Below are 14,466 nucleotides of genomic sequence, written 5' to 3' on the forward strand. Positions count from 1 at the left end.
TCGCAGGAGCCACATCAACGTGCATCATAAATCTCTAAGTGTGAGTGTAAGTGTGAGGTGTGAGTGTGAGTGAGTGTAAGTGTGAGGTGTAAGTGTGTGTGAGAGGGAGTGTAAGTGTGAGTGAGAGTGATTTTGAGATGCGGTTGTCAGTGTGAGTGTTAAGTATGAGTGTCAGTGTGAATGTCAGTGTGAGTGTGAGGTGTAAGTGTGAGTATTAGTATGAGCGCTGAGTGTGGCTGTGGGATCAAGTTTAAGTATGAGTGTGGATAGTAGTGCGAGTGCTGAAATTGCGTGTATTAGGAGTGAGTATAAGTGTGAGGTGTAAGTGTGAGTACGAGTATGAAGTATGAATATTTGATACTGATAAAATGATTAAGATGAGGAATGTAAGCAACACTTTAACGCCCCCATGGGTGTACTCTGGTAAATGGATTCCAGCACCCTTCCTCACTTTATACCGCTCGTGTAAGTGGTAAGTAATGTGTGTGTGTGTGTGTGTGTGTGTGTGTGTGTGTGTGTGTGTGTGTGTGTGTGTGTGTGTGTGTGTTCGGGCTCTACCTCTTGATCGCCTTGATGTAGTAACCTCATTTTATTGCACCTCGAGCGCCTATGTTTCCAGTACTTTTTTTTTTCCTGTATCCTTGTCTCCCCTGCACAGATGAATTGTGTATTGCGTCTGACACCCTTACTTCATTACGCTTTCCCTACATTAATGCCTTTTTCATTGCCCTCGTAATTCTACTTTCGCACACCCATCCTTTCATACATGTACCTCAGTCTCGCTTAACGGCCCATGATTTTATTCCTGACACATCTCTTGAATCAGTTGCTCTTATAACAGAACCACGGTGTTGGCTTGGGACGCCTATGTGTAGTGGCACCAATGTGACCGGACGGCTAAACAAACATCCATCCCTCATACCCATCCCTATCCTCTGAAAGGGGAATGGTGAACCGAGGAAGAAGGGCAATTTCGGGTTACAATTTACCGGGTTCACGCTAAGATGAGCTTGGGTTTGCAACTAGGCCTACTGCTACTGAAAGAGTACCGCACTCTGTGTCCTTATTTTGCCTTCCAATCTCTTCGTCAACCTTGGCACCTTGGTCGTCATCCCAAGTGTTCCTCTCCCCACATTACTCTCATTCTTATTTCTACCGCAGTATCTTTCTACATCCTCTATTTCATCTTGCCATCTTGCATAACTCTCTTGTGCCTTATGTGTTTTACTGCTCCTGTTTTACCTCTCCCACACCTCTCCTTCCTTTGTATTTTGATCGCCTCTTTCTCCCCCTCCTGCATCCATAGCACCTTATTTCTACCTCAGTGCCCCTGTCTGTACATTTATATCACTCCTGTACGTATTCTTGTACCACTCTTACTTTAAATTATCAGTTACTTAATATGTTTTTCCGTTTACCAATCACACTTTTTTCCAGCCTCCTGGCATTTTCATCTCTCCTTTCGACTCATGTAGCACACAATACATTCTTACTAATTTTCTCCAATACCTCTGTCAGCTCTTCAGCTCTGTCTATTCCAGTTTTGCCATTCTTATTCCTTTCCCTTCTCTCCGCTTTTCCCGCAGCAGCTCTCATTTCCTTCCCACACCCCTAGTACCCTTTCCCTTCATTATACCTCTCCATTCCCTTATTTCATACCCCATAATCGCTGTGTGGGTTTTCATTTTCTTTTCTCTGGATCATTGCTCTTGTCCCTGCTTTGCCTTTAATGCTTCTTTTCCACCTCCGCACCCCTGTCATCATTTGCCCCTTCAGCTCCCCTCATGTGACCCTTGCACTTTTATTCCCTCTCAGTCCCTCCGCCTCATCCCCTATTCCACTTCTGCAATCCTGGTGTCGCTATTTCTAGTCCAATATCTGTGCCCATAGCCCCGTTTTGCCTTTCAGATTTCTTTCCAACCTTTGTGTCTTTTTCCATCGCTCCTTTCGTTCAGTCCAGCACCCCAAATGCTTAGTTCTGCTTAAATACCGTAGTCTTAAAACTGAAAGCACAAAGGTGTAGACTAATCACCACCCCCCTCTTCTCTCTCTCTCTCTCTCTCTCTCTCTCTCTCTCTGTCAGCGGTTTTTGTAGGATGCTTGTGAGAATGAAATGGCGACTAACTTTCACCCCATATAGAATGATAAGAGTGATGTTAGGTACGATTCAGACAAGCCAGACACTTTATATATTGTCAATTGCTTCAAAAATTATCGTCAAAGATTAGCACTCAGTCATTCCGTCCGCACAGTTCAATTTGAAAGTACGGCCTTAACCTCTCCTCCTCTGCTGCATCCCCTTTAACTCTTTTTCTTCTTTTTTTTCAATTCTGAATCCCAGCTTATGTCACTCGTTTTCTTTTCTTACTCCCTCCCATTTTCGTGGCTTTTCACCCCCCAATCCTACCCCGTTTCGTTCCCCTGTCTCATTCTTTGCACTCTTATTTTTACTTCAGCACCCCTCTCCCTTCCTCAGTTACATCCTCTTCACCTTTCTTGTACCTTTTGCTTCTAACTCGAGAGCCAACCTCCATGACTCTGCGTTGTGTCTCATGTTACTTTCACCCTCGATTTTTTTCTACGCCTTTTTCTTCCTCGCTTCGTATCCCTAGCATTCTTGGAACCTTCCTCAGTTCCTCTACTTCATGCCTCGATTCCTTTCCTGTATTTTTTTTTCCTCCAGGACTTTCCTTCTCATGTTTTTTTCAACCCTTCATTCTTTTCCTGCGCAATTTTCATTCTTCCCGCGTACCCCGATCTCTCTTCTTCCTACTTCGGTGCCCTCCCCCCCCTCCCCGTCCCTCGATATTTCCACTTTACCTCTTACGCCTCTGCATTTACACTTTCTTCTCACCTCTTTACCTCTCTCGTCACCCCTATTTAACCCTCCCATACCCCATACACTCTTTACCTCTATTTCAAAATACTTCTCTCCGTCCCCCTGTTTCATCCTCATACCTCTCTTACCTCATATGCCTCTGTTTCTTCCTTGCCTCTCTCATAGCCCCTCTCTTAGCCCTCCCGTATCTTCATCCCTCTTATTTCCAACCCACTACCCCTCTACGTCCTCTGTATTACCGCCACACATCTCTAATACCTCTTACCTCTCTGGTTCTGCGTTTCCTTTTCATCTTCTTACCTTTGTATTGGTCCTTGCTACGCCCTTTACCGCCGCGGTGCCGGAGTGATTAGCATTGCTATCAACGAGTCTGCCGGCTCAATGGCACCAGGGTTCGTCTCCTTATGTGGGCAAGTAGCGCTATTCGATTCAGATGCACATCCCTTCATTTTGAATTGGTCGGTAAAATGAGTCTCTAGGGTCACGCGAAGTAATTATGGTAACCTAGATATACAGTGGCCAGGTATCCCAGGATACAGGGGTGAATAAACTGCAACAGGCTAAGGGCCTAGTGGCATCTGCCCTCACCTTTACCACACTTTTTGTCGTAGCCTTCACACACACATAGCACTCCTATTTTTACACCAGTACCTCTCTTTCATTCTCCTGTTTACCTCCCTCCGTGCCTCTCTCGTTCTTTATCCTGGTGCTGGAGGGGCGTGGGGGAGGGGGTGTTGGAGGGGTGTGGAGGAGGGGGTGTTGGAGGGGTATGGGGGAGAGGGTGCTGGAGAGGTGTGGGGGGAGAGGGTGCTGTAGAGGTGTGGGGGAGGGGGTGCTGGAGAGGGACGACTTCAGGTGATAGCACTATAATGACTGGGCTGCTCCATTTCCTAGTTATGCAAACGTTCCTTAGTTCCCTGTCTATTCCCTGAAAGGAGAATGGTGAACTACAGGAGACGAGCAACTTCGGCCGGCCCACAGTCCACTAGGTTCACGTCCAGATGAGCCAGGTGTTATAAGTACTACTACTTCATCTTTTTTTTTTTTCATCCTAAACCTTGTTTCATATTCGTGATTTGTTTCTCATGCACCTTTCCCACATTTACGGCTTTGTTTATCGCTTCCTTCGCTCTCCTTTCGCATTCCTCGCACTCTTATTTCTAATTCAGTACCTCTCTCCAGCACTCCATTACCTTGCCTCCGCCATGTATCTCCCTTTCGTCCCCCTCCCGTACCGAAAACTCTTGTTTCTCTGTCAGTGCCCCTTTGCACTCCTCTATTTTAGTTTCCTCCTCGCACCATTCTTGTTAATTCTTCCTTTTCTCCTTATAGTCCTATATGCTTCATGTCCCTGCTTTGTTTCTCATGCATATTTCCTTATTTATCGCCCATTTCGTTCCACTGCCATATCTCTAACAGCCGTTCCAACTGCTGTATCCATCTTCGTACCTCCATCACATTCCTGTCCGCCCATATCTCTTATGCCTCTTGAATCTTTGTTTCCACATTTCATTCCCACATTTTTCCCGTTTCATTGCCCCATATGAGGCAAACCCCATATGAGGCACAGTGAACGATGGCACGGGCCAAGCTGCAAGCCTCATTGGAGGTACAACTTAAACTGTTTATAAAACAATGACTCAGGAGCGTTCAACTACCTTACAAAAAATTAGTCCGACAGGGAATAATTTTCTATCGTGTTGCTAACAGACCGCCAAGGACACAGAAATGTAGATAAAGAAAAAAATCTCCAACAGGTATAGAAATAAGTCGTCGTATTGTACTTGTAACTCTTCTAAGGTCGCTTCTTTTCTTGTAATTTATAGCAACTGTAGCCAGGCTATTTTTATTTAGCTGACAGTCAGCCATAGAAGCCTGAGAGTTAACATTGTCAACATCAAATCAGTAATGGTTGAAACAACTGTAGTATTCTGTAACAGGTAGTGCCAGACGGAGTCATAGGAACCTGAGGGGGTTTCTTGTGTCATCATTAACCTTCTCCTGATCAGAACAACTCTAGTATCCTATTCAAGTTAATGCCAAGCATTTTTATGTAGTTGAGAGTGAGTCATAGGAAGCTGGTAGCAGTAATCTACCTTCCTTTTGTCTTTCAGTTACGCTCCAAATCCCACTTTCACATTCCTCCCTTTTTTATCATAGTCTTTTATACCCATCTCACACCCACGAACACTTATATATGCTGTGTTAGTCCTCCTCTTGCCTCTGTATTACTCTCCAAATCGTCTCTGCGGCGGTTACATCTGCGTTAGTTTACCTTTCATATGTTTTTCCCTTTCACACTATCATCCTCCTCTTACCATCCCTCCCATTCTTCACCACCACACTGTTTGCCTATAATCAGTCTCCATGTTTCGTATACACATACAATACCTACTCCAGTCTAGCTCCATATCGTTTTCGCTCTGTCCGTTTCCTGTCATTCTAAACCCTGCCTACACCCCAGCACTCTTAATTTCTAGTGTAATACTCCACAACATGCCTCTAAACTACTCTCCATTACTTTTCTACAGCTAATATACCCATTTCACTTTACATTTTTATGATTCCGTAACGTTTTCACATTCTCATCTCTCTCTAATCATCCTTTCCGTTTCAGTCTCACGCCCTAACATTAATATTTCCGTTGTATACTTCACTTTTTGCTGCCTAATGAGTCTCCATGCCCCTTGTGCACCTAATATGCCATTTATATCTATTCAGATTTATCTTGCTCCGACTCCATCACCCTTTCACACAGTCGTCCCTCTCTTGCCATCCATTCCTTGCCCTTCCCACACCCCAACACTCGTATTTCTATCGCAGTGCCCCACCTCTTGGCACAAACCTCTCCCCTGAACCACTCTTTCCCACCACAAAGCACCCTTCAATCTGGTTCACTACCCCACCTCTTCACTCACTTACTTTACGCCTCATACTTCTCCCCTGTGCTCTCATATTCCCCTTTTCACACCCTTCTCTTCCCGTCTTCACTCCTATGTTCTGTTTTAACACCGTCAGCTCAAAGTAGGCTCTCATATTTTAACTTACTTCCCTGTGACGATTTTATTCAGCTTAGGATAGACTCTTTGAACTACAGGAGTTAGATAGGCTATACGAACACCCTTCATTAGCTCTTCCCAAAAGAGAAGCTTTACCAAGTTGAATGAGCAGGAAGAATAAACCCCTGATGCGTATCACGTGATTCCAAATGTTAGTGTCCCTCTTCACCCTCATATTTCTCCACTAGACTTATATTCCTTCATTATCTTCCTTTTTACATCCTCCTCATTACCTCTGCATAGATATACCTCTTTCAGTTTCGCGTTTCTTGCAGAGTCAGGGGCAAAAATCCACCTGATAATCCACTGCGACTACTTTACACTTAGAGTTTGTGCGTCATTGCCCATCCCGACATGTCATATCAAAGAGAGTCATCATTGCACATGGAAATACATCACGCCTTTCTTAGTTTAATAATATGAACCACAAAAGGAAAACGAAAAACAGAAAAGGTGAAATATTTGGCGAACTCTGGCCCCCGAATGTACAGCTGAAAAACTGTGGAACGTATTATTCTGAAAAAATCTGTTGCGCTCCGAAGGTCTCATCTGTGGAGTTCGAAAGTCATCACTCCCTGTCTCATTATTTATCATTATGAAGTGGATCGATATTTATGTCCGCAACTGTACATATTTTTTTCTTTTCACCCCTCCGCTTCACCTTTTCTACAGTACCTCTTGTTCTGCATCTACTACCTCTTTCCATTAGCGCCTCTGAATTAACCAGTCATTCTCTTTGCCTGCTGAGTGGAACAGTGAGTTTCGAAAAAGGTTTGTCCCATTTGCTCTCAGGGCTCTGATGATAGCCCTCCTTTGTGTGTGTGTGTGTGTGTGTGTGTGTGTGTGTGTGTGTGTGTGTGTGTGTGCGATTTTCTCTGATTCTCAAGCCTATCCACCCCATTTATAATAGTGGTAATAGGGTAAGAATGTTGGTGATGATGATGATCCCTTCTTTCTGTACCTCTGTACCCCTACTTCTGTGCCTCTCTAACTCCCCATTAGCCCCCTTGTACTGTAAGTATTCCTTTCCTATTGTCACAGTTCACCCAGCAGTTCAATTAAGAACCTGGATGTATAGTAACACCGGCTGCTGATGGTCATGTTCCAGGGAAAGATGTGGACTTGGAAAAAAAATGACTGTCCTCGTTAATCAGACCTGAGAATTTTCATCTTCTTACCATAATTATTTTAATGTCCTTTCACTGTATTTCTGTTTCATTGTCCCGATCTGACACTTGATATTCCTTTCACGTCTTCATTTCTTCCATATAGCGACTCCCATTACTTTTTGTCTCACTATTTGCTTACCTTTTTCCATTTAAGTGTGTTTGTTGTGCCTTCGTCTCCCGCATAATAATTCTTTCACACCGTCACTTTTTATTTTTCCATATTGTGTCTATCAGTACTTTTTACCACCCTCTTCTTAGCCTCCAAATTGTCCTTATACCTTGATTTTCATTTATTTACCATTTCTCGTTATCTTGTATGCCCATTAGCTTCCCATCAGTGTCGTTTCTTCGTCCTAGTTTCTTCTTATTACACCAAGTATTTACCTTTATTACCATTTCTGTGATCAGTATTCTTCTAATTGACCGGTACTCTTATTACTATTTCAGTGCCCCCTTACCTGCTCTTTTAACACCTCTCTCACATTTTTCTCATTATTATCATTGATCTATTTGCACATTTTATTCGTTTCCTCCTCCGCCTCTCCAGATTTTCACTCCTTACTACTCCAACATTCCAACACTCTTCTCCTTCCTTCTCCTTTTCACTAGTTTCTTATTTCTCCCCTCCTCCTCTTCCCTCCCCACCTAAACACTCGCTGATCCCTCCCCACTTACTGAACACTGAATTCCCTACTCCCCTCCCCAACTCCTAATTTGCATTTTTCTCTTCCTCCTTTCCTGTCCCCTTTTTCCTTCTCACTTACCTTACATTTCCTTTCCTAAATACCTCCATCCTCTTCTCCCTTTCTTCCCGCGTTCTCTCTGCAACACAGCCTAGCTTCCCTCCCCATTTTCCCAACTCTAATTTTCCCCTTCTCCTCTCCTCCAGCACACTTTTTTTTTTTTTTTACCTCCACACATATTATTTCCCTCATTGATTCCCATCTCTCCAACATTCCCTTCCTAACCTCCCCTCCTGCATTTCCCTAACTCTCTCAGTTTTGCCCTTCTCTTCGCCTCCCTTTCTTTCCCCTCCAACACTCCCCTGCTTCCCCTCCCACCGTCCATGGTTCCACACACACAAAGTTAAATCTTAAAAGTAACAGTGTAACCTTGGTAGGGAATTACTGCCCTCCTGTTACCACCTTTCTCTCTAAGTCTCCCCAATATCATCCTTTTTCTCCTCTCCACCTCTGCCACCACTTCCTTCCCTTCCCGCCTCGCCATACCCTTCCTTCCCTTCTCCAACACCCACTTCCTCTCCCCTTGATTCCCATCCTTCCCTTCCCCACCACTCCCCTCTTTCCCTTCCCCATCACTCCCTTACCTCTCTCCGCTACTCACTTCCTGCTCCTCCCATCCACTCCCTTTCTCCCCCTCCCCAACTTTTCCATCCCTCATCCTCCCCCCCCCCCTTTGGTCGAGGATCGGCAATAAAGCAACTCAGCCAATAAAGAGCCTTACTGTTTGGCAGAGCACCAGTTCTTTACCTGATCGTCCCCGAGCCCACTCTGGGCTTTAAGAATTTCACGGCGATAATGTTCTCGTTGCTCTTCCCAGAAGGGCGTCCAATTCCAGTGTTTGTCACAATATGTGTCACTCGCTGACTCACTGTAATGCATGGTTTTGAATTGTGAAATCTGACAAGTTGGAACCGTAGAGTTGTGTGTGTGTGTGTGTGTGTGTGTGTGTGTGTGTGTGTGTGTGTGTGTGTGTGTGTGTGTGTGTGTGTGTGTGTGTGTGTGTGTGTGTGTGTGTGTGCCCAGAGACAAAGGATACCTTTAGGGAAATGGTGGGTGGTAGATACAGTTGGGGTGTAGGTGTGGCTATCAAAGGAGTCCTTTGTCTTGTTTAACATTAATAGGCTTACAATGGGCGATTCCATTTATTTTACATGGAACTACTAGTAGTAAAGAGGCTAAGTAAGGTTGTATCTTTATTAGCATCGTGTTTGAAATGTCATCCCTACGTTGGCTGCAGCAGTAATGTATACGACATCATCGTATTGAAGGAGTAAACTATCCTCCGCCCAACGCTGCACATTATTCCGGTCGTAAGTCTAGTGGCAGCGGTTGGGTGGATGGGGGAGGGGGTATGCAGTGAACCAGGGCGACGCGGAAATAAAGCTAAATTACGTGCCGTAAAGTTGGCTGAAGCTGGAGCTGTCACTGCCACTCACTCACCCACTGCACTCCACACGCCTCCACCCATCCATCTGACCACCCGACTAGATTACTTCCTTCTCTCTCTCTCTCCCTCTCTCTCTCTCTCTCTCTCTCTCTCTCTCTCTCTCTCTCTCTCTCTCACACACACACACACACACACACACACACACACACACACACACACACACACACACACACACACACACACATACATCCGCGCCCCGCTTAGTGTAACATACCCTGCCCGTATTACACTACCAAGCATCTTTTCAACCACGCCACCCCCTGTCCTCCCCTCCTGGCTACTCTCCCACACTCCCCACCACTCCCACTCTCCCACACTCCCCACCACTCCCATAACAACATGACTGATTTACCCACAAGGCCATTAATTCTTCTTCATTGCCATTTTTTCCAGAGCACATGGTGGTCTATAGTTACATTTAATTTTCTAATAAGAGATACACATTCTAGATTTTTTTTTAAGTTACGTTTTCTTGACTCATGATAAGGAAATATTTAAGTGTTTTTTTTTTGTCTTTTGTCTGGAGGTGAAGTTTTTTTTCTGATAAATATAAGTAAAATGGATAACATGAATCCTCTGCTAATATGAAGCTTCCTGCAAAAAATAGAGACGTACCCAAGTTTTTTATATTCTTTGCTTTTCTGACGTAAAGGATTTTTTTCTTATAATCGCAGAGCAGGTCATGCACAAAGGCTAAATTGCTCACCATCAGCTGAAGTGGCGAGGCGGAGGTCGTCAGGGTACTGGTCGATGAGTCTCTTGATGAGGTCGATCTGCTCTATGGTCAGCTGTACCGCGTTTAATCTCTGCGACTCACACGGCACGTAGCTCACCCAGAACTGTGGACTCGAAAAAAGAGACCAAGGCTAATGGATTGAAGGTTTCACTTTCATAGAACAGTAATCTCGCAGACTTAAGGGACTCTCTAATACTGTACCTCTTCCTTAGACATAAATTCCCTGACACAGAACGGTCAACAGGAATACACAGTAGGCTGCAGACTTAGGACCACATGACATAGGTTCTGGAAGCCTTCTCATTCCTCTTCCTTGTTAACAGACATAGCTTAATTCATCTTTCACACAACATGATGTTCACCCAAAACTGTCCAGGGTATGACAGGTTGCAGACTACGGCCTATCATCACGTTGGCTTAGGTGCCTTTGTCATACCTCCTCCTTAGGTATGTATTCCCTGGCCCAGGTATCGCCTAACTTGCCAGGATCTGCTCTGATCGAGAATTAATCCCATATGATTTGAAATTAAATTAAGTAATATGGCATCCTCGTTTACCATCAGCGACTTATTGTATATGCATCATAAATTTCCTAGCCACACCTATTTGCAAGTCCCCCGTGCGCCGTCTGAGTCTGCCTTTCTATCTCTGTTTCCCATCAGTCCACCAATCTCTCTGTTGTATATCCTTAAATTCATCCATTAGTGATGATCTCCGTCCATCCATCTAACTGTTTATCTGTCTGTCTATCTCTCTGTCCATCTGTCTGCACATCCACTCATCCTGACCCACCTGTGAGCCCACCACGCCCTTCCTCAACCTGGGCTGGTCTGTGAGATACAATGATGAGCGGGACCACGTCCACAGTTTAGCTATCTCTCTGCGTATTTGTCTGACGTATCTGTCTATCCACCCACCTGCGCTCCGACCATGCCCTCCCTCAGCCTGGGCAGGTCGGTGTGGGACCATGAGGATCGGGACCACGGCCGCAGTTTCTTCAGCTCGGCGGTGAAGTTGAAGCTGTGCAGTTTATTGTGCATGAACTTGCGGATGTTCCACGGAAGGTCGTTGTGCCTGTGAGAAGAAAGGACGAGAATGTGAGAATATATATAAGAGAGTTGGAGAGTGTGGGTAGAAGAGGGGATATTGCCATCTCCATCACCATGATGATGATGATCATCATCATCATCATCGGCATCATTATCATCAATATTACTACCCTAACATCGCCATTTGCGGATGTTCCACGGAAGGTCATTCTGTCTGTTAGGAGACAGAATGTGTGTGTGTGTGTGTGTGTGTGTGTGTGTGTGTGTGTGTGTGTGTGTGAGAGAGAGAGAGAGAGAGAGAGAGACAGACAGACAGACAGACAGACAGACAGAGAGGGAGGGAGGGACGGAGAGAGAGGGAGACTGCGAATGAGAGAAAACCTGTGCTAAGTGTTGTGCGTGAACCTGGAGCTGTTCCACAGAAGATTGTTGTGTGTGGGAGTAGAGGAACACAACTTAGAGTACAATGGTGATGGTAATGGGGCACAATATGAGGGGTGTAAGTGTCGCAAGCCTCGAAACTTGCTGGTTAATAGCAGGAATTCGTTAGCGTGCCACCTTGCGGAGAATGACACGTGTTATGATGGTCTAAAGTGGTTGATGCACGCTATGGTGATACACAATGCCTTTATGAGAACAGAACCCTGCATCTTGACACGCACATGATCACTTCATCTCACATTTATTTCAGCTGACGCCAGTATATCATATGCAGCCGAGAGATGGTTATACGGGCCTGAGACTATGGATATTGATTTGATTTATTCAGGGCCGGAACAATTTTAGTATTCCATTCCACCTTAATCGAGATAATTTTTTTTTTTTTTTTTTTTTGTATCTCAAGGGGTCAGTTGATCTTTATAAAAGGCGTGCTCACTGTCTTTTGAAAGGCAAAACGTATATCCAGACATGTAAGTGTATGAATATTAAATACGATAAAATCTCGAGCACAGAGAACATGCAAAAGTTCTTGTGTTTTACGAGCTTTAACCGACAATAGGAGTCGTATCATTAGCTGGCTTTGAAGATTTTGTAACAGTTTTTCCTCAGCGACTTATTTTCCCTATTACAGCTTATCCCCTTGTATTTTATTGAGGCATATCTATGTTAGTATTACAAACACATGACTAGCAAAAAAAGAAAATAATATAGTGGAATATACCGAATTCATTACTGAGAAAAAAACACAACGTATTCCCCCATGCCACCAAAAATATGACACTGAATTAAAGCTACGTCATCCCAGCCTCTTAGTATTTAGCCGTGAAATATCGCAGACCAGGCCTTTGTGACTTGGCGGACGTGAGGCAGCGGCTGGCGAGGCTCCGGCACAAACAACAGCCATGAAATAGCAGTTACCCCCACACACCAACTTTCATATGCGGTGTTATGTGCACCTTTATCGCCCCCCTCCTACCCGGCCTTCCCTCCCGTACTTCACACGCACCAGCCATCATTGTGTTCCTCATCCTTCCCTCGCCTCTCCCTTCCTCCCCCCTCCCTCCACCCCCTCACACTCCTCCCTCCCTCAACTCCTCCCGACACCAACTCATTCCACCTGACCCCTTCTTCCCACCAGCCCACCCCACGCCACCTTAATCCTCTCTCCCTTCACCCCATCCCACCCCTTCCTCCCGCCACCTGACCCCATTCCCATTACACTCTGGAAGTTCCAGGATTATTCTACGTGATTCTTCCAGGAAATTACTGAGGGATGCAGTTATGATGGGGAATACAAGTCCGCATCTGGAGTAATTTCATCCATGAATTCTCTGAGAGAACCCTTACTGATCTTACCCATGATACAGCTGAGGGAGTGTTTCTGGGCTATCAGGATTCTGAGACACTGGAGAGACACATGGATACTCTTATTTTTCGGTAATTGAGACAAGGGCAGGTGGAAAGAAAATATATATATATATATATATATATATATATATATATATATATATATATATATATATATATATATATATATATATATATATATACACACACACACAGTATACATGTTGGCGATGGTTCGAATATTCGGATTGACAATCGCAAATATTCGCATATTTTTTCGATATTCGCATTTTGTCATGCGTGAATTTTGAGAATATTATTAATTTAACTTTATTTATAAAGTTCATAGAAAATCAAATTAAGAATTAAAAGCATGAGTTGAACGAGTATTTTAGGCTAGTGTTGCCAACCAAGCATCCGTGCCAAGCTAGCTAGGGCTACTTGCTGCGTCATGCGTAAGTCTGGATTTCTCCAGAGTTTGTGCCTTATGACAGATTTTCAGAATATCTCATTAAAAATTGGGTAATTTCAAAATTTTTAGTTCATAACCAGAAAATTCACTATATCTCAAGAATTTCTAAGAGAGAGAGAGAGAGAGAGAGAGCCTGTGTAACGTGATTTGTTCTGGGTCCGTTGGAAGTTCGTGCAGGACGCGTCTGATATCCCCGGGGGATGCATGTAAGAGTTGGGTTCTCGCCCTGTGACCTGGTAACAGAAAATTGATAGAAACTTGTTCATCCAATTTTCTACGGCTGAAACTCATACTGTGAAATTAATTGTTACAAAAAATATGAATAATTCACGGTTCTGTGTCATCAGACAGAATATTTGCATTCGCATTCACGAATATCGACAATTCATATCCACATTCGCATTCGCAAAAGTTGAGAAACATACATTCAGACCGTCACTAATATATGCAAGCTGGTAGGCGATGATGGCCAGCTCAAAGTGGACCAAGCTTTGTCAACGACCGGAAGTGAGTTTTGACACTAAAAGTCATGGAGGTACTCCAGTGGAACATTTCAACCAAGAATCATGGCCCTGGCATAATAATCTTCGGAGCTTTAGCATTTCGCGCGAGCATAGTCGTGATTTTAGCTATTTTCACCGTTTTCACATTTGATGACCTTTGACCCCTGACCTGGTCGATGTAGCACATACTTGTACAATAGAAAGTTGTAGTACTAGTCACTGTCAATGAACATGAAGAGTTCGATTCAATTCCATCAAGCCGCGCGGGAACTAAAGGGGCATTTTTGAAAACCGGTACTGGTTACTAGGGAAGCTGAGGCCAGTCTTCACAGGGTTGCTACTCGAAAACTACAGAGAGGGTAAAAATAGATGGTACACTTCAGATAGGGAATGACATCAAAATTACGCCTAAAGAAGTCAGAACATTGTACACACATTAGAAATATTTCTACAGCTGAAAACGTGAAAAGTACGAAAAAAGGGAGTTTTTAGCCGTTGCTACGCAACGAGTAGTTGCCTAACCAAAACCATGCGGACACAACTAGGTCATAGGCAAGTCATGGTGTCCAAGTCGTTATCGGTTAATAGGCACCCCATTTTAACGTGACAGCGTCCGGATTGACTCCATCAGATACTCTTAGGTGAAGTCACAGAACTTGAT

General features: G+C 44.2%; 1 protein-coding gene across 1 annotated transcript in view; it reads right to left on the reverse strand.

Moving 5' to 3' along the window:
* LOC145399794 (dipeptidase 1-like) overlaps positions 1 to 14,466 on the reverse strand; it is a 406,473-nt gene that overhangs the window by 109,319 nt on the left and 282,688 nt on the right. Inside the window, exons 6-7 of the mRNA XM_080272342.1 lie at positions 10,911 to 11,067; positions 9,964 to 10,096 (exon numbers count right to left, since the gene is read on the reverse strand). Of these exons, the coding sequence (XP_080128468.1) occupies positions 9,964 to 10,096; positions 10,911 to 11,067 (290 nt within the window). The remainder of the gene's footprint in view (positions 1 to 9,963; positions 10,097 to 10,910; positions 11,068 to 14,466) is intronic.

The sequence above is a fragment of the Coenobita brevimanus genome, chromosome 50 (genome assembly GCF_032717465.1).
Source record: "Coenobita brevimanus isolate Jiangsu-jjx chromosome 50, ASM3271746v2, whole genome shotgun sequence".
In the NCBI taxonomy this organism is placed as follows: domain Eukaryota; kingdom Metazoa; phylum Arthropoda; class Malacostraca; order Decapoda; family Coenobitidae; genus Coenobita; species Coenobita brevimanus.